The sequence below is a fragment of the Myotis nattereri genome (genome assembly GCF_964212035.1).
Source record: "Myotis nattereri genome assembly, chromosome: 1".
In the NCBI taxonomy this organism is placed as follows: Eukaryota; Metazoa; Chordata; class Mammalia; order Chiroptera; family Vespertilionidae; genus Myotis; species Myotis nattereri.
In genome coordinates this window covers 60,968,966-60,989,036 of record NC_138075.1, presented here as the reverse complement: position 1 = coordinate 60,989,036, position 20,071 = coordinate 60,968,966, and the positions used below count along the sequence as shown (strand labels likewise).

General features: G+C 40.3%; 1 protein-coding gene across 1 annotated transcript in view; it reads right to left on the bottom strand.

Annotated features, from left to right (window-relative positions):
* The window catches only part of FBN1 (fibrillin 1), a gene marked incomplete at its 5' end in the record, with an annotated part of 229,336 nt that overhangs the window by 87,271 nt on the left and 121,994 nt on the right, over positions 1–20,071 (bottom strand). Inside the window, 9 exons of the mRNA XM_081089678.1 lie at positions 1,100–1,225; positions 2,822–2,875; positions 6,568–6,720; positions 7,775–7,897; positions 11,308–11,430; positions 13,467–13,592; positions 16,759–16,878; positions 18,836–18,976; positions 19,614–19,793. Of these exons, the coding sequence (XP_080945804.1) occupies positions 1,100–1,225; positions 2,822–2,875; positions 6,568–6,720; positions 7,775–7,897; positions 11,308–11,430; positions 13,467–13,592; positions 16,759–16,878; positions 18,836–18,976; positions 19,614–19,793 (1,146 nt within the window). The remainder of the gene's footprint in view (positions 1–1,099; positions 1,226–2,821; positions 2,876–6,567; positions 6,721–7,774; positions 7,898–11,307; positions 11,431–13,466; positions 13,593–16,758; positions 16,879–18,835; positions 18,977–19,613; positions 19,794–20,071) is intronic.

The following is a 20,071-nucleotide window of genomic DNA, read 5'->3' as shown; positions in this document are numbered from 1 at the left end:
TATTACATTTCCAACAACTGACTGACCACCTTAGAACAGTACATTTCAAACCCTACCCCTAAAATATCACTAATAAACCTGGTTGGCTTAGTTGGTTGAAGTGTGGTCCCATACACCACAAGGTTGTGGGTCCCATCCTCCTCCATCAGGATGCACACGGGAGGCAACTATTAATCTCTCTCTCTCTCTCTTTTTCTAAAAATTAGTTTAAAAAATATCCTCAGGTGGGGATAAAAATACATACATACATACATACATAATCCTAAAGGCAGAAAAGAGTAAACACCTATTTCTAAGTCCCAAATGGCTTTCAGAAAGTAAAAAATATACTTTAGGTCTCCTGTTTATCTTAAAGTCTACTAATTTTCATCCCACTTCATGAAAGTATGTTTGCTTTGAGGTAAAATGTGTTTTGCTTCCAAATAAAAAAGGTTCACCATCTTACATTTGGGTTTAGGTATGCTTTGGCATATTTTCACAAGTCTGAATATTCTGGTTTTAGAGGTCGAACCTCAGGAAACCGGAGGCAGTATGTCACTACACTACGGAACGGACACTACACATTTCAGAAGATACTAGTCGAGGCAACTGGAGAGGCTGAAGAAGAAAACAATGGTGTTTCTGTTGACCATTTTCTTCTCAACCAAAGGATTTATTTAGTTACTGACTGGAACCTTCATTAGGATTGTTAGAGCATAAAAATGACATTCGTTAAACTTAACAGAGAGCAGTTATTACTGAAAATAAGCTGGGTTTTCTCTGAGTAATCCTAAAATGTGGTTGGGAGAAGAGCTGCTTCATGATAAAAATTAGGGATGCCTTCGTAGCCATCCAAGAATGGTTCAGTGTTTGCATTTTATATATCTAAGGAGCTCTTCTTTTATGGATTGAATCTGAATCATGTTTATTCATAAATTATCAAGATTCAGCTACATAAATTTTTGTCCACCAAGACATGGATGGGCCATGCTGTCACCCAAAGTGTAGAGCATCCATCTGCCCAGTCCCTGAAGTCCTTCATGAGTGGTTTCCCCCAAAGCATCGAAAGGAGGAAAGCAATGTGCACGGAACATCTTAGAAAACAGGGGAAACTCCTCACCAACACAGTTTTTCCCGGATGAATCCACTTCGTATCCTGAATTGCAGATACATTTGTAGGTCCCACGGAGGTTTTCACAAATTCCATTCGGACAAATGTCAGGATCTAACGCACATTCGTTTATATCTGCACCACAAAAGAGTTCAAAATCAGTAACATGCTAAATACCAAATTACTGTCAAAAGATAGCATTACAATAAATGTAATGACCTTAGGATCTTGTGAAGAGAAAATAAAGAAGGTGACAGTTTGATTAAAAAAACCTAGATCCCTTTTTCTCAGTACAAGATATCCTGAGTCAAATCTTCCTTCCCTTAGTCTATGAGGGGAACTGGCTTCTGACCTGGACTTAAAAGACTTCCAATCCTTAGTCAACTGAAGGAGACCTCCTGGCTTCTGATCCAAAAGCCAGATGGAAAAGTGAATCAAAAGCAGAGCCCAAGTCCCTACAACTGGTCTCTCTGCCACCTGCTGTCCGTCTCCCATCCACCTTCCACACTTCCACCAGACTTAACCTCAAAACTAGGTGACTGTGTCATTCTCATGGCTCAAACTCTTGTAATAATATCCTCAGGCTCAAATTAAAACACGAACCCTGCTTATTGACTTTAAGCTTTTCACTCTTCCATGAACATAAAACACCCTCTTCACTCTGTGTCCAGAAGGCTTGAGGCAGACCTGTGCTCCCGGCCAAAGCCCCCTCAGACTCCACCTGTGCTGGGAGACCTCTGTGGCTCTGCCCAGAGGTTGCTAGGTTCCCCTCTGCTGTGCCCTCCCAGACTGAGGAGAGCTCTAACAGTCAAAGGCGATGCAGAATGACAGTCAGTGAATGGCAGTCTCAAATCTTGGTGCCTGACTCTTCTATACATCAGAGCTAACCGTTTTGACTTCTGCAGGTCCCTAACACAACTTAGTTACTCCACACTAACTCCTTATTCATTATAAATTACCTAAATTCTCTTCTCCTGTCCTCCAAATATCCTCTCCCACCTTCATCCACTCAAAGTGATGAAATCAAGCAAGTTGAGTGAACTGACAATCAATTCAGCCAGTCAACTTTTTTCAGGACTCCCCTGAATCAAATAGTTTTGTTTTATATTAATAAAATAATCCTTTCGGCTTTCTTATCACCCATCTTATACTTATTCCAACTCTCCCTTTTAATTGTAATTCCTTTTATAGCACTGATATTTCTCTAGTTCTTACTCCTACACTTAAATAGTTCATTCTCGTCCAACTGAGCTAATTGCTGTCATTGCCTGCTACAAAAGATGAAAAATACAAAATATAAGATGGCTCCCAATTGCCATCTTATAATGACCGAGCACTGGACCATTATGAAATAACAATTCAATTGAGCCCATAGCCCTCAACTGTACTTGATAATGGAAGATATAAAAGAAGGCCAGGCTGCCCCTTCTTGTAAATGAGCAACCAGTCTTTGTATCTCACCCACCATCCTCTAACCGCGCCCTCCAGGGAGGGCACCCAATTGTCATTTCCACGCCCCACACCCACACCCACACCCAGCAATCCCAGGACCCGCTGTGCCCTGGTTGCCCTGCCACTGGGGGCTTCTCGGTGACTCAGGTACATCATGCAGTGATGGCCAACGAGGGAGTCAGACCAGACTGGTGTAAAGGGGCCAACTGGAAACCCACAGGAAGGCCTGACCCGCCTCTGCACATGCCCAAGGTAGTAAATTTCGAAACCAGTCCTTACCGCTGCCTGCTGAGGTCATTCCTGGCCCACTGCTGCAGAGTGCCTGATACTCCGCTGCAATAAATTAACAGACAGTAAATGATCCCTTTGTTTGCAGAACAGGTCGATCCTGCTTTTGGTTTTGCACACATCATTTCCTCCAAAGTGAGTGGAACTGAAATAAGTGGCAACGGAAAGGAGGCATCTCCCGGGGGCGTCACCATTACACGGAGCTCCCATTTAAAGGCTCCGCATCACTGAGGAAAACAAGTTTTAAGGCAACAGGCAAGTTCCAGCAATTCCCCGTGCAGAGCACTTTCGGAAAAGGTGTTTTTCCTATAACTTGATTTTGTTCACCAGGGAACAGTTTACACTTACAGCGAAATGTGCCTGTTAAAGTGTGGTTTCTTAACTGTTAATAAAACTTTCTCCCACCATCTTGGGAATAATTTCGTTTCTCGGTGCGAGCTGTTTTCTCAGTACCCAGTTCTTAACATTTTCTCATTTCTCTTTGCAAAGTCTCTAGCCTCCACGCACAAGAACAACAGGGTATCTGTGTTGGCATTAAAGTATATTTTTTTAAAAAGTGAATATTTTTCAGGGTGCTAGATTCATTTTTTATAAGTCCATAGGAGAAGTATTGCATGATGTTAAAGCTGTGAGATCTTATTGAAGAAATAGAAGTTTATGGACTATGTTCCAAGATTGTGATGGATCAGGTTTCTATTTCTTTTTTAAAAATTAAACTTATTGGGGTAATGTTGGTTAAAATCGATAGAATGTTTTGCATGCAATTCCAACAATATTTGATGGACAGAAGAGCTTCATGGTTAAATGCAAATCATTTGCACTGAAGGGGCAGGAAAACTGGATCCTAGAGATGAGCATCTTTACAGGGGCTCCTGCAGCTCACTGCGGAAGCCAACAGTCCTTACAGTCTTACTAGAAAATCGTGTTCCTGATGACAGTGAAGCAAATGAGTTAGGCCATACATAGAAAGAAAACTAAGATTGGATCCCTCAGAACCTGTACCTTCTAGCAAATGTAAATTTGAGAAAAGGAGGAAAATCCCTTAATTTTTAAATAATTTTAAAGGGGGTGGGAAAAGGGAACAAGTGAAAGGTGCCTGCCATTGTGTGTTTGAAAGACAGGAACTGGGAGCAAAAGGAAACACATCCTTTTTATTCTCTCACATTAGCAATTAATTGAGACATCTAACCAAAAGGTGGAGAAATATTCTATGTAAATAAAAACAGGAAAAGCAAAATCTGACCAGTTTTATAAAAAGTACTTTTAACGTTAGTGCTAAAATTAGCTGATGCTTGGACTAAATGCAGGTAAATTATTGTTCTTTTCCATTTGGGCAAGATCTGGTACTAAAGTATTCCCTGTGGTGAATTCAGGTCAGCATGGGCTTGAATGCTGATGGCCATACTTATTGCTGGGGGTCTTGGGAGCAAGGTTTTTCCCTCTGTTAGTTTCATCTTCTATAAATTGGAGACAATGATACCCAACTCACCCTGTAGTTCTATGGATTTAATGAGAGAACAGGGAAAGTGCTCAGCATAACACCTGGAAGAGCTCAAGCACTTAGATGACAGGTGTTGCTGAGCTAACTCAGTGTTGTGCCATGGAGGCTGCGGTATGGGGACAGATGAAAAAAATTCCTAATAATGACACTTCTGTGTATTTAACTGACTGATCTCTGTGAGAGGAAATGCTCAGCCAGTGCGAAATATCTTCATATACAGCCCACTTGACCTCCAGAGCACAAAGAAGTTGTGTGGTTGGGGTTTCTCAGTAGATTAACTAAAGCTATTCCTTCGGGATATTTTCAATACCTTTGGAAGTCCTTCTTCTCTCCGGAAATGAGGGGTGCCTACATTCAGATCCTTCATAATTTGGCATTTTCATTTACCAAAGAGGTAGAGAAACACACTGAGTGAAATCGCTTCCACATGTGGGCCTCTGCTGTGCGAATCCACTCAAATATAAATAGAGGCTCGTAGAACTGGGCTTCAAATGTCACTCTAAGCTTTCTCAAGAAATCTGGTCTCCTTAGTCATCTTTTTATAAGCCCACTTACTTTGCTACAGCTCAAGTTCTTTGGAGATGTACTCAGTCCAGAGGAAAAAGGTGAGAACTATATGCACCAAGGGTCCTGCCTGGATTCTAAGTTTGGCTCTTCCACTCATTTACTATATGAACAAATCACCTATAGTCTCGTGTACCAGTTTTCAAGATACTTAGCTATCTTCTAAATTCAAAGCATGCAACAAAAGTACTCTGAAAAGTTAAAGTAACATACAAAAGGCTGACAATAATAATGTATGACTATAAAGTTATATGAAAGTATCTTTGTTGGATAAAATTATATTTGTATATTACATAATTGAAGTATTATAAACAAGTATTTAATGGATTGATAATCATATATAAAATGATAATTTGTATATTAGTCACTGGGTAAAGTAACCACACAGAATAAAGCTTTTCTTCTTTCATTGGTATCCCCATTTTTTTATATATATATTTTATTGATTTTTTTACAGAGAGGAAGGGAGAGAGACAGAGAGTTAGAAACATCGATGGGAGAGAAACATCGATCAGCCGCCTCCTGCACATCTCCCACTGGGGATGTGCCTGCAGCCCAGGTACATGCCCCTGACCGGAATCGAACCTGGGACCCCTCAGTCCGCAGGCCGACGCTCTATCCACTGAGCCAAACCGGTTTCGGCCCCATTTTTTAAAAGTCTTCATTTATCTTTCTTAAACTTCTTATAATATATTTTAATTTCTAGGTCAGAAATTAACTAACAGAACCTATCAATGTGTACCAACCAATCAGAGCTACATGTTTTCAATATTAGATCTAACTCTAGGGCATTAGAAGCCAATGGCCAAGCCACCTTAAAATTCTGTTCAAATGCAAACAGTCTATTGTTTTAATTTCAATACACTCTTTATGTCTTACAAATAAATATAATTTACAAGTGGAGAGGCTCCTCTGGATTACCTAAATCAAGTCATTTTAGAGATGAGAAAACTAAGAATCCCTTTTCCATATCATTCCAGTTTATAATTATGTTTACTAATGTAAGCCATCTCAAACCTTTTTGAAAATAGGTGAGAAAAATTCCTAAACAAATAAAAATCCACAAAAAACTAACTCCACTCTTTTCTCCCCACTCCCCACCCCTCAGTTGAGTAATTTGTCTGCCTGTGACCAGGGAGCAGAATTCTGACTCGCGGACCAGTTTTCTTTCCACTGTGCCATGTCGCTTCAAATAGTGGAAATTACTTTTTCCCTAGGCTTGAATAAAATCATTTAGGAGTAGCGCACTAAAATCAACACGATGGATTTGAACAAAATTCACAAGGCCTTTTGGAGAAAAGTTGGAAATATTCAGGTAACCTAAAAATTATTTACTCTTACGCTGGATAAAATTCTGCTTTATAAGTCGTCCCTACGAAATGCAAACACCGTGAAACTACTTTAGAAAACAAAGTTACCTGTATTCCAAAGAGCATGACTATTATCGAGGTGGGGGAGTTCTGAGGGGAGGCACAAAAGTGCTGCCTATTCCAAACGGTTGTTAGAATCGGGTGAGTCATGTGGATCAAGACTCCTGCCAAGACCCCAGGAAGGTACGTGATGTACCTGGAGAGCATATGCAATCTTCCCCTAGGACTTGCATAAATGCAAGACTGCACATGGTGGCACAAGGGTAGCATTGCAAGGAAGGCAGCCGCGTGACAGCACATACCTGAGTTCTGTGCAGGACACGGCTGGCAAGGTTCCCCAAATGCATACTCAGTGTTGGCACAGCAGCATTCGGATTTAGTAACAGCACCAAACAAGGGCTTGACACACTGACCTCTCTTGTATCCACCGTAGCATGTGCTCCGCATGTGTGTGTCTAAACGGGAAGACACATCTGTCATCACACCATCGCTTCAAACAGATGAGAGCCCCCAGGTCAAAGTTGAAGCTAGCTTTATTTATCCATCATCCCAGTTCTTACTCACAAATAATGCCTCTGGTGTTTGGTCTCAATAAAAAATAATAAAACAAAAATACTGCATTCAGTTTCCAAGCACTGGAAACCAGTGGCCAGATTCCTTCAGTGTTCTAGGGACTATCCTGGTTTCCCTAACTGGGAGGCACTTAGGCACTGGAATTATACTTTATTCATTTCTGTCTGCTCCAGGCCTGTACAAAGCAAACACTTCATAATGAATGATGGCTGATGGCTGATTATCATCCCATGATAAATAAGATATTTATGAATGGTGGCCTACCTCTAAATAGACGTGTAATTATTGAATGTCTGAATTAGATGTACTTTCAAAAAAGGGAAGTTTGATCTGTCAAGATTCATTATATAAATCTGTAAAAGTTGGCCAATAAATAGTGTCATCTTTAGCATCAGGGAGGGGGTGTCCAGCTATGCCCAACCCCCTCCCAATTCAAAGGGTTCACTAACTATCTTTCTTAAAAATAATGTGAGTAAAATTCATATCTATTTCTCAAGAAACCTCAAACTTCTTATAAAGCCATTATCATGTAAGTTTCCTGGTTATGCATATCCTCCTCCACTGCGTTCTATCTTTCCCTTTGGACATTAATGCTCGATGAGCATGTTGCCAAGAGATAATGAGCATAGACAGGCCAATTTCAAAAACCATTATCAATCAAGGAGGGTCGGAGAAAGCTGAGGACAGCTATGCGATTAGGAAAGAAAAGGGGTAAGAGGAGATGAGGCTTCCCCCGCTTTTCATTTACTGCAGCTCATCTTTCCATCGCTGACATTAATACCCCATTTATCCAAGAAGAGAATGACTGTTGGTTTGTTGCTCCATAAATATTAATTATATCGTATCTGCTGCAGTTGGTTGCATTTGCTATTGGTGGGTTTTATTGATTGACAGAGCGTGGATCGCTATCCTACATCCAGTTATGGCGTAACCTACCAACACACACTCGCCCGTCCAGCCCCACGGCCAGTCCTGGGAAGCATTCACATTTGTAGGAGCCATCGGTGTTGACACAACGCCCGTTCATGCAGATGCCCGGTGTTTCACACTCGTTAATATCTGTGGTGTGGAAAAGCACTTATTAAAAAAGAAGTAACTTTCATCTACAGCCATAACATGTTTATAGTTCTATTACAACATTTGGAAATGGGGAAGATGGGACATAATATGCAGGATCAGCAATCAAAGCTCAACAAAATGCATTTTCAGTGTCCTTTGAGAGAATAGCAACACAAACCAAGAGAAATAACCTGGCTGAGTTTATTTCTTTTCCGTAGAAAGCTATTTTAATAACATTCTCCTGATATTGATATATATATTTTTTTCCAAAATAAGAATCGCAGAGGCAAAAACAGAACTGGAAGCAGAAGAAAAGTGACGGCTAAAATACAAAGGATCTGGTGCAATGTTTCACACGGCAATTCTTCTGGGACTGCCAAGAATCTAGCTTGATAATAAACTGCACCTCTGACCTGGGCAGAAAGCTTTTCCTTTGGGCATCCAATACCCAGACTGGTGTTCATTCTAGTATGCCCCAGGCCGTAGTTCTCTGGGGCAATTAGCATGGCATTAAGAGACACAGAACTAAAGCCTCGATGACACACCATGGGACAGGAATAGAACATGAATGCAGATTATTTTGATGACCATTCCTGGCCAACAACAGCACTGTAAGTAATTGGAACCCAGCAAAGAAAAACATTTCACAGGCATTACAAACACTTTATAGTATCGTGTGTGCATACTTAGGTGAACCTGATAAATGTCTTTACTGGACACATACCGGTAATAGTAGTGATTCCCGCCCCCCTTAATATAGGGAAATAGAGATGATACCAAAATTGTGTTTTGGAAAATATATAATACTTAGAAGCAAGTCATTTTATAACAACTCCTTTTATAATATACATCTGGTGTATGCAACTCTTTCCATTCTTTTGACCTTAAAAAGGCAAATTGAGACTGAAAACACCTCTGCCTTTTACTTAGCATGTTGTTTGGCACAAAATATATACAGATGGTCCAAGATTCTGTGTACAGATTTGTATGTGAAATGGCAGTTATATTTAAATACATGAACTCAAATTAGTCCACTTACTTGAGTCACCTTTTGTTCAAGATGAGACCTACACTAAATCAGTGGCAACTGCAACATGAAAACTAACATGAAGGGTTTTTTTTTGTGTGTTTTTACTGGGGACACAGATATAATACTGATTTCTGAAAGTGAGCAGCCTCAGCTTTCAAAAAGTGACCAGGGAGCCTGGTCAGTGTTGCTCAGGGGTTGAGTGTGGACCTATGAATCAGGAGGTCACTGGTTCGATTCCTGGTCAGGGCACATGCCCAGGTTGCAGGCTTGATCCCCAGCTGGGGGCATTGCCGCAGGAGGCAGCTAATCAATGTTTCTCTCTCATCATTAATATTTCTATCTCTCTCCCTTTCTTCCTCTCTGAAATATATATATATTGTTTTTAAGTGACCAAGGAGGCCATGCTGCTTATCAGATCAGTTAACTACAGAGATTGAATTAGCACAGTTTATTTGGCTTTGAACAATCTCATCTTTGTGGGCTCAGAAATAAGTGCTCAGCACTAAGAGAAAAACCTTGTCCTGTGATAGCAAGAGAAAAACCATGGAAAATAAGAAAATCTGCATATAAGGAATTTTCTTTTTCCTTTATTCTTATTACAGTGTGTGTTCCATGTTCTCTATATACCAGAAAAGAAAGAAGACTGGTAAGAATATGGAGCATTTTCCCTCTCTCATTTTCTCTCTCTAGCTTTCATTCTTAAGCCAGATTGGTAAAGTCAGAACAAATCTTCCAAGTCATTAGGCACTTTCAGATGAATGGAACAACCTATCCTATATAATCCTATATAATAAAGAGCTAATATGCTAATTAGACCAAACAGCAGAACAACGATCTGGACGACCTTCCTGGATGAAGCTGGGGCTGTGAGAGCCACGCCCCTTGCACAAATTTCATGCATCAGGCCTCTAGTTTATTGATAAGATACTATTTTGCTGGTTGCAAATAGTTACAAAAACTAGTTTCATCTATGAGGTCATAGTGTCTTCTGAAATAGTTCCATCACCATTCTCTATTGGCATACTTAACGCTGAGAGGCTATGGGCTAGCTCACTAGCAGCGTAAAGGCACTGAAAGTGAATCTTAGTGTGCTCTGTGGGTAGCTAAGAGGAGTGTGTGTTCTTGCTAAAGGTCTGCTCACAAGGGAGCCTTCACATCTCTTCCCCTTTCTTTTTCACTTGTACAGCACTTGATCTGTACATTTTGGCACTCCGTTATGCTGTCTTACATTGCAGAATATTTCCATATGTTCATCTTGTCTTCCCAACTCTGAGTTTCTCCCTGTACAGGGCTCAAAAGTACAGAAACCAATTTTCTACCTCAAATTTGAAAACTCAAATGTTTTCCCTTGCTATGAAGACAGATTTGCCCAACATTAAGTTAAGTCACTGCTGTGAAGGTCATAGAGAATGTAGGTAAACAACCAAGAACTAGAAGCTCTTTAAAGCCTAGAGAACATGCACATCTTGCCAAAGACTTGATATAAGGCTTTCTTCCATAACACCTTTACCAAAGCTGTCCACCAGCTGGAGAAGGGGCACCACTGAACTTTATCCTGCTTCCGTACTCGAGAAGAGCTCGATGCTCTGTGCTCCCGCATCTGAACCTAGGAGCAAAAGGCTTTGTGTGCGGCACTTTAGCGGATTTCCGGGGCCTGTGTTGAGTATGAAGTTTCTTGAGAAGCCTGGTTCCAACTCAGATCTTGAACCCAAGCGCAATAGCCTCTCACCCTTGACTAAATAAAGCAAGAGACTCTAAGCACAGATGGATCCCCTATGACTCTCCTGAGGACCCCAGATTTCAAAAGCACAAATGAAAATCTTCACTTTTGCTTCAATACCTGGAGCAATGAGGTTATTTCAAAAGCTACTAAGCTACACAGTGGCTCTTGGTTCATTTATCTATTCTGCTTAATCCTGTTTCCCTTTTGTTTCTTGATAAAGCCTAAATAAATTGTCCATGAAGAATTTTCTGTTCCTTAAGGTATGTGGGGGGAATCATGAAAAGAGATCACTGCAATGAGTCCACATTTTTCTGTCCAGGTGAAGATGGAAGAGGTGGTAAAGGGAAGCCATCAAGAAGGCTAACTACCATTATTCCCCAACTGCAAGGAAGGGGCAGACCCAGCTTATCCAAAAGGCACTCTCATCTGTTGGTAGACCAATTGGGCTCCTTTAAGGAGACCCCAAACATCCTTTCTGTAATAAGGACAGCCTCCTGGGCACTCAATGTAGCACTTTGGATGGCTGGACTTAGGAAGTTGCATAAGCCAGAATTAGGAGTAATTTAAATGGGGAGAATCAATAAGGAAAATGGTACCTCTAAGTAATATAGAGAGAAGGAAAAAGCAGAATATGATATAGAGTTCTACAGCACAAACCTTTACAATAACGCCCATCTGATGCCAGCTGAAATCCAGGTTTGCAAATACATTTAAAACTGCCATCTTCATTGATACACATTCCATTAAGGCACATGTTCCGTATGCTGCATTCATCCATATCTTAAAATACAAAAATACATTTTCTTAGGACCAGAAGAGTAAGCCTACAAAGGAAGCCAACCTAGGTGGATATAATTGTTTCTTTACATTTCTTTCTTTTTAAAATTATAGTCTAAGGCCGTGGTCGGCAAACTGCGGCTCGCGAGCCACATAAGGCTCTTTGGCCCCTTGAGTGTGGCTCTTCCTAAGCCGTAGGTGTACCCTAATTAAGTTAATAACAATGTACCTACCTATATAGTTCAAGTTTAAAAAATTTGGCTCTTAAAAGAAATTTCAATCGTTGTACTGTTGATATTTGGCTCTGTTGACTAATGAGTTTGCCGACCACTGGTCTAAGGCTAATTATCATCCAAATTACAGCACACAAACAGAGAGGGGCCATAGGAAATATGTATCTCAAGTTCTCAATTTTTGACATGTGCATGCAAACTATAAGGCTAAATTTATTTTATGACATGTATATATAATACACACATATACACATACATGTATACATACATATATATAAGTTCATATATAATTTTATGTCATAAAAACATACATATACATATTATGAAATTTGACTCAATAGAAACTACCAGGACTCTTTTAAGGAATAGCAGTTTAAAAACTGAAAATGTGTTAACAGCCTCACGGTTAAATTTACTTCACAGATCCATATTACTTCTCATATACCAAAAATAAAAAGTCAATAATGGAATTTTGAAATTTGTTTAGGTGATTTCGTGATTCTTTAAAAAGTGGAAACCAGAGCCCTGGCCAGTGTGGCTCATGTGGGTGGGCACTGTCCCATGCACTAAAAGGTTGCTGGTTCCATTTCCGGGCAGGCCACATGCCCAGGTTGTGGGCTCCACCCATAGGGGGCATGCAGAAGGCAGACTTTGCTGTTTCACATGGATGTTTCTCTCTCTCTCTCTCTCACCCTCCCACTTCCTCTCTCTAAAAATCAATCAATATATATAGTTTAAAAAGTGGAAACCAGAGAATCAGAGGACAGCTTGAAGTTTGAAGCAATTTCAAATAGGAGTAAGAAAAAATGTATTTTTAAAATGCAAGACTTGACTATGGATTACAGTCATGCCAGCTAACTTTTAAGTATCCTTTGCCCATGAGGATATTTCTTTAAATTCATCAATATGTTATTTTATTTAATATTCAAGCTGTCTTGGGAGGCACTTGATCTAGACATGGTGTGTTTTTACTTACCGGCATTAGTCAGATCAGTGCAATTTATGATTTTTTTAAAAACAGGATTCTATCCCAACTGAGAATCTTGGCATTACGTCTTTGAATTGAATCACTGAGATAATATTCTGCCAAAAATGTTTCTAAGAACAATTTTGAAATTCTTTTAATGTATGAATAGATTCTTGGGATCTTTCCCAAAGACGTTGGGAAAGATGATAAGGGCCATTCTTCATTTTTCACTGAAAGTCTAAGAAGTGGAAACTCATCAGTAATTGCCATAGTTTCAATTTAGGAAAAAATGACAAGGGAAAAAGACAAAATATTTGAAACAGCCCAATTCAAAAAAATGAGGTGATTAATTCAAGAGATAATATAAAATTATGGCTGGCTCTCTACAGGCAATTATTCTCTCAATCAAATTTTACATTTTCAGATACCCATTAGTAATATGTTATTACTAGGTAGACAGTTTAAACAAAAAGATCATATATGACTAAAGAATAAATGATGTGCTCTGCATTTTAAAAAATAATGTATAAGTTCTAATTATATAAAATTAGGAAGTCATGATTTACGCCACCTAAGTTTCATCATAACCAGGGATCTTTAAATGGCAAGCGCTCCTCCTATACTTAAAATGCATTTGACTCACAGAAATGTGAATTAAACGCATGGATATTGTCGAAAATTATGCTTGCCTCCCAGATAACAATATGTGAAATATATTTGATATTTTGAACTTTCACTCAATGGTTGACTTGGTCTTGTTAAAGACATCTGATATTGACACTCACTGGAAGAAGGGAGATAATAGTATTATACTGTTATTGTTAGCATGCTGTCATTACCTTCACAGTTCTTCCCATCTCTTGTAACGTGAAAGCCCGCATTACACACACAATGGAAACTGCCGTCTGTGTTGATGCAACGTCCATTATTGCATATCCGGCCGTTCTGTAAACATTCATCAATGTCTAAAATCAAAGTTAAAGTAGAAGAGATAGCTTTAGTGAGGGGGTTAAAAATTATTTTATTTCTCCCTCCCTCCAACTCCAAACTCATAATCTTAATCTTGGGTCACAATTACTAAATAATATTCTTCAAGCAAAAAGTTGGTATCAAATACTGTGAGAAATAAGATTACTGATTAGAGTTTGAAAGACATATGACAGAAGAAAAATGTCAACATAAGAGTACTCCCTCTAACTCTAATTTCTAATAAAACTCTTTAAACCTCGATTTATAAATAAAATAGATTCTTCTTCACCATTTTCCTAGCTGAGTTAATGAGCCAGTATACACCATTATTCATGTTGAACTTTGGCTGGCGTCCTTCAATACAGTTGCTTGTATGGAAAATAATACAATACTCAACAAAATATAATACAAGAATAAACTCTGTTTCATATATGAACAGCAGTAAACCTACTTTTGCCATATCCTGTATATGATAAAAAAAAGGCAGATCTGATAGCTATATCAGAATAATAAAACAGAAATGCCATTAAAAAAATATTTAATTCTATCTGAAAACCATCAATCACATAACTCTGAAATGTCTACCTTCCTGATGGCAGTTCTGGTCCAAGTACAATGTTATTGTTTATTTATTCCTAGTCACTTTTCTAACTTCATGAGTATTCTATCTACCAAATAAAACATTGGTACTGTGGGCATTTCCTTCTTTTTTTCTATTGTATTCAATATTATGCCAAAGTAAACAGCAGAGCTTGATGTGAAAGTGTTAAAGATGACAATAACTGGAGTAAACGTATATCTGATCTCTCATTTAAAGATTGATAGTAAACCCAAATTGGACAAGACAGTGTCCTGGATTATCTGCTCCTCTCAGTTTCTAGGCTAGATACCTGGAGGAACATCAAAGAGGACGAACACAAACCGCCTTGTCCACATAGCATACAATCTTTGCCAGGGCTTATTCCCCAGAAGGCCGAGACCAGGGATCTGTGGAGAACCGGATGAGAGCAGACCTACCTATCGGAGCCGAGACCACATGTGCCTGATTATAAGTGCCCTCAACACCCTCCGGAGGACAAGAATGTGCACTCATGGCACATGGGTTGTTCTGACTGTCTACCCCGCGTCTGCATGGTGTCTTGTGGTTGACCCTCAGGCGCACTTTCTTTCTGGGCAGACCCGGCAGTGGTTTCCACACGAGTCCTTGGACTAGCTGAGGCAGTCTGGGCTTTTCTTCTGTCTGATCTTTGTGCCAACAACCTCCGATCTTTTTCTCTCTCATTTATTTCTTAATCCTTGCTAAAATCTGACTTGCTCCACACTCCAAAAAAAATAGGAAAACCCACATATTCTTGAGGATAGGATAAAGAGTTCAGCGTTTTCTCTCCTAACTAATTTCTGAACGCCCCGGGCTCCCTGCTGCTCTACAAGATGAATGAAAAGCTTGCCATTCAAAGTCTGCCTCTTCCGACCTCTATTCAGCCCATCATGTACTTCTCAATGAAGTACACAGCCTTTCTGACCATCTGTGGCAAGTATCTACCCAAAAATGTGAGCATGTTATCCATTTTCTCTGTTTGTGATAAGCTTATTAGCACTAGCTATTAACGAAGACAGTGCTGGAGGCTTTTAGGTAATCCTCAGTCTCTCATAAAGCAATCCTCACATTAATGACAACATTCATCTCCACTGCTGGTTGTGCCCTACGTGAGTGCTCCCGATAGTGTCTTTGAGTCATTTACTTAATAGTGTGGACTTCCAACACATTGCTTTTCGTTTGTTTTCTACTATTGCAAAAATGCCTAGTACACTGTTTGTACATGCCAATATTGTTTAAATATTAAAAAGGTTCTAAAATCGAATAAATAATCTAACTATCCACACTTCTAATTCAATAAGTATGCTATTAATAGAAATATCAGCAGACTGAAATGCTACATACTCCAGTTCTTTTCTGCTCAAAACTGCCAATTGCAAGCAGTGAACTAAAATATACCGCTGGCAGGCAATCTCCAACTCAGAACAAAATATGAAGATTTTGAAATTAGTCACTGATACAAACACTTATAACTTCTGTATGCCTTCAACTCATAGCTTTTGCTAAAAGAGGCAATAAAATTAACTCTTATGAATGGCTTACAAATTTTTAAGTCATACAAACCTCCCATCTTTCCTTGTATTTAATTTTAACAGGGAGTTTTCTTGCTTTTATCTGGCTTTACTGGATCAGTGATACAGCTCATTCTGTGCCAAATTTATAAAGATATAGATATATGAGTTCTCTGAGGGTGGGGAGTACCCCTTGGTACATCACAGTCAACCAATAAAAGGCATTTTGGGTGACTTGATACGTTCATGAAGAAACAAACCTGAAGGGAAATTTTCATGAGGAACCACTGATAACAGTGCTTCGAAAACTTTAATGTGCACGTGGATCCCTGAGGATCATGTTAAATTTAAATGTGATTCTTCCTCAGTAGATCTGGGGTGGGATCTGAGATTCTGCACGTCCCATCAGCAAACGGGTGATGCAGCTGCTGACCACACTAGGAAGCAGCAAAGACTTACAGGCTACTTCCTTAGCCTTTAGACCAGGGGTGGGAAGCTTTTTTCTGCCAAGGGCCATTTGGATGTTTATAACATCATTCTCAGGCCACACAAAAGTATCAACTTAAAAATTAGCCGGCTCTATTTGGTCAAACATTTAATTAACACACCCCTAATGTCTTGGCTGGGCCAAACCAAATGATTTCTCGGACCTCATACAGCCCGCAGGCCGGACGTTCCCCAGCCCTGCTTTAGACCTTGCCATTAATAAATTAATTGCATCCACTTTCACCTGAGACTTTCTGAGTCAACAAAAGACAATGCCATTCCCTTACTCTCAGATAAAAAATTAACAGGCGAGAGAGGAGGCAAAAAAAAAAAAAAAAAGTAGTGAAAATCAGGATATTCTTGCAGGCACAGAAGCTTCTTTTAAAATAATTTGAATGTCAGATTTTATGACAATGTCCTTTGAAGTAACAATTATCTGGAGTGAAGTGCGAAAATCAGTGTGACCATGTTAGCCGTTCCTGGTAAAGGTTAGTTAAACTCCATTGAAGTCCTTCGAAGCAAATCTCTCACTGAGCACACACGCCCCCCATCCCCGCGGGGACGTACCTCGGCACTCCGTCCGGGTGAGCGTGCTCTGGTAGCCGGTGCGGCACTGGCAGGTGTAGGAGCCCTGGTTATTAATGCACTCTCCCCCGGCACACGGGTTTTTCTCACATTCATCCACATCTGAAAAACACAGTATATTTTAGTAAGAAATCTGATAGCATAACTCATAACTCCAGGCCATTTTATTGGTTTCCTTTTTATGTTAAAACACTTTCATTTTAAGAACTAAAGAGCGTAGTCAAAGGATCTCTTTTCTTTCCACTGCAGAGCGCCGTGTCACCAGCCACTTGAAGACTGGTGGAGCAGTTAAAGTGTATTCTTCTCTTGTGTCATTTTTCAGAGAAAAATGCTGAACACGTAGCAACTCAACACTCCAAGCTAATAAACATTTTATCTTCCCTGAGTCTTGCCCAAAAGAATCAAACAGAATAACACTTCAGAAGCGGCTTCTGGATAGGATTCTGAGAATCTCTCGAAGCCTGATTTTTCCATAAAAAGGTGTGACGCCATCTAAGCATCCCCTGCTGAACTCCACTGGGAACATTAGAACAAAACATGACCCCCGCTGTCCTCTAAAGTGCCATTCTCACCCATCATGGCGCCCTCCACCTCCTTCACCGTGTCCCCAGACAGGCTCCCACTAGTTTTACAGTCATGGCGAACTATCAGTAGACTTAGAGGTAAACTGGTTTACATTCCTCTATTGCAGTGGTTCTCAACCTTCTGGCCCTTTAAATACAGGTCCTCATGTTGTGACCCAACCATAAAATTATTTTTGTTGCTACTTCATAACTGTAATGTTGCTACTGTTATGAATTATAATATAAATATCTGATATGCAGGATGGTCTTACATGACCCCTGTGAAAGGGTCGTTCGACCGCCAAAGGGGTCGCGACCCACAGGTTGAGAACCGCTGCTCTATTGTAAAGGCGAGGAAGCTAAGGCTCACAGAGGATACACCACCTGGCCAAGGTCACATGCTTCTTGTGGCAGGTGCAGGTCTGACCTCACACTCCCCAGCCCTGAGCTGGATGTTCCCGCTTCTGCCCAACTCAGGGTGACCTCTAGGGTTGAATGACTTTCCAATGGGCTGCTAGGGGGGCTTTCACATCGCCAGGGAACTCCATAGCACAAGAAACCAAGAACAACTGATTTTTTCCTGATTCATAATTTCAGAATTGGAATTTGAAACAGAACTAAGGGAAGAATTTATTATATTTTTAAACATTAGGTGGCAACTGGGTTTTCTTAACAATATAAGGTCCCTGTGGGACATTTCCTCCCTTCACTAGCCTAAAGGTCTTGTCAACCATTTAAAGTGTCTCTCTTCAGTTTTTAATAACTAGAGAGAGTTGGCAAGTTGTCCATTTAAATTAGTAACATGTGAAAAGATTTTATAATTTTGAGATACTTTTAATGCTCATGCATTTTAGTAAAATGAGTTAAGCTGGGGTTACCAGCAAAGATTTGAATGTATTTTACAATAAAAGTTAAAAGTCACTGTGTTAGGCAGAATAATGGCCCCCAAATATGTTTATGTCCTAACCCCCAGGACCTGTACGTATGCTACATGGCCAAGGGGAATGAGGTTGCAGGTAAACATCAATGCTGCTAATCAGCAGATCTGAGCTGGGGAGGGTCTCCTGGATCACACAGGTCCCCCATGGTGATCACGAATGTCCTTGAGTGGAAGGGGGGCTTGGAAGAGGGAACCAGAGAGTTAGAGACTGATCTGAGGATGTTACCCTGTTGGCTTTGAAGATAGAGGGAGGACCCCTCAGACAAGGAATACAGAAGGCTCCAGAAACTGGAAAAGGCAAAGAAATGGGTTTTCCTGAGAGCCTCCAAGGGGAGCACAGCACTGTAACACCTTGCTATCAGCCCCGGGAGACTGTGTTGGACTTCTAACCTACAGAACTATAAAATAATACATTTGTGTTGCCACTTGCAATGCCACTAACTTGTGATGCCACTAAGTTTGAGGTGACTTGTTACAGAGAATAGAAAACCTGTATAGTCAAGGAACAGAACACTGCAGTAACCTCTTGCTACCAACCTAGCGATCTATTACATACCGATGCACTCCCCACGAAGGTCCAGCTGGAATCCTTTGTTGCACTCACACCGGTAGCTCCCAGGAGTTGGAATGCAGCGTCCGTTTTGACAGAGGTGACGAAACAACTGGCAGTAATCAGTGACGTTGACTGGCAGCACCCCTAAAGGAATCATTAAATCCCATTAAAATGCTTTGTCACTAGGGCGTCTTTCATCAGCACTTAATCTGGCAATAATGGGCAAGATGCTGGATCATAAAGGAAGGAGACCCTGGACAAACAAAGGTCATCTGGCTTCAATAAAGCATACTTCCATCCTGCTCACAGAGATCGCATGTGCACTGTAGCACACCTGGCCAGGTATCACCTGCTTCTCTGTCTACTCCTCCCCACCCCTTTTCCCACCCCAATCTCAAGATTCCAGGTTGGAGACATAAGGCAGTGAGTTACTGGCATTTACTTGCAAAACTGCTTTGTATGGCTAATAACCCAAGGATAATTTTTACACCTCCTCTATTAATTCATCCTGTAATCAGATTTAAATCTCTCCCAAATCTTTCCCACAATTGACTGAAAACATCTATAACATAAAAGGACATTAATCTCTGGAGAATATGAAACCTCCCATTTTTAATCTAAGAACTAGGTAAATTGAGAAAGTTTTATAAAACACTATATAAACTCAAAGTTAACCCAAGATTTGGTAAAATTATTTAATGACTAAAGCAGCATAACCAACAACAAAAAAGTTAAGCTGACTAATGCAAGAAAAATTGCTAGATGACTTCTAAATTCTTACTTGGTGGTTCCCGAGATGGATACGGATAGTCCACTGGTGGTCGAGGGCCCAGAACGCCAGGTCCCGGAGGAAAGCCAGGAGGAACAGGGTGAACTGGAGGAATGGGGCCAATCGGTGGGGGAGGATATCCTGGTCTCTCGGGAATCACCATAGGGACAGAGCACAGCTTGTTGTAATCCTCTGGAAAAACACAACAGAACACAACAGCTAAGCTGTAGCATCTGTCATTGGCCCATGGAAATCATCCTTACTTTTCAAAGAAACCTTTGAGGAGCACTGATCTTCAAACCGCGTAGGTCAACTGAAGAAAAGGAAAAAAGCCAACTGACTTCATTCCCATTCACAATACCTACAACAGCAGCCATACTGGTACAATAATTCAAAACCCAAAACAAACTTACCAGGGGGTGTACCAATGCCTCTTTCAAACCCAGGAAGTCTTTAACTTATATCACAAT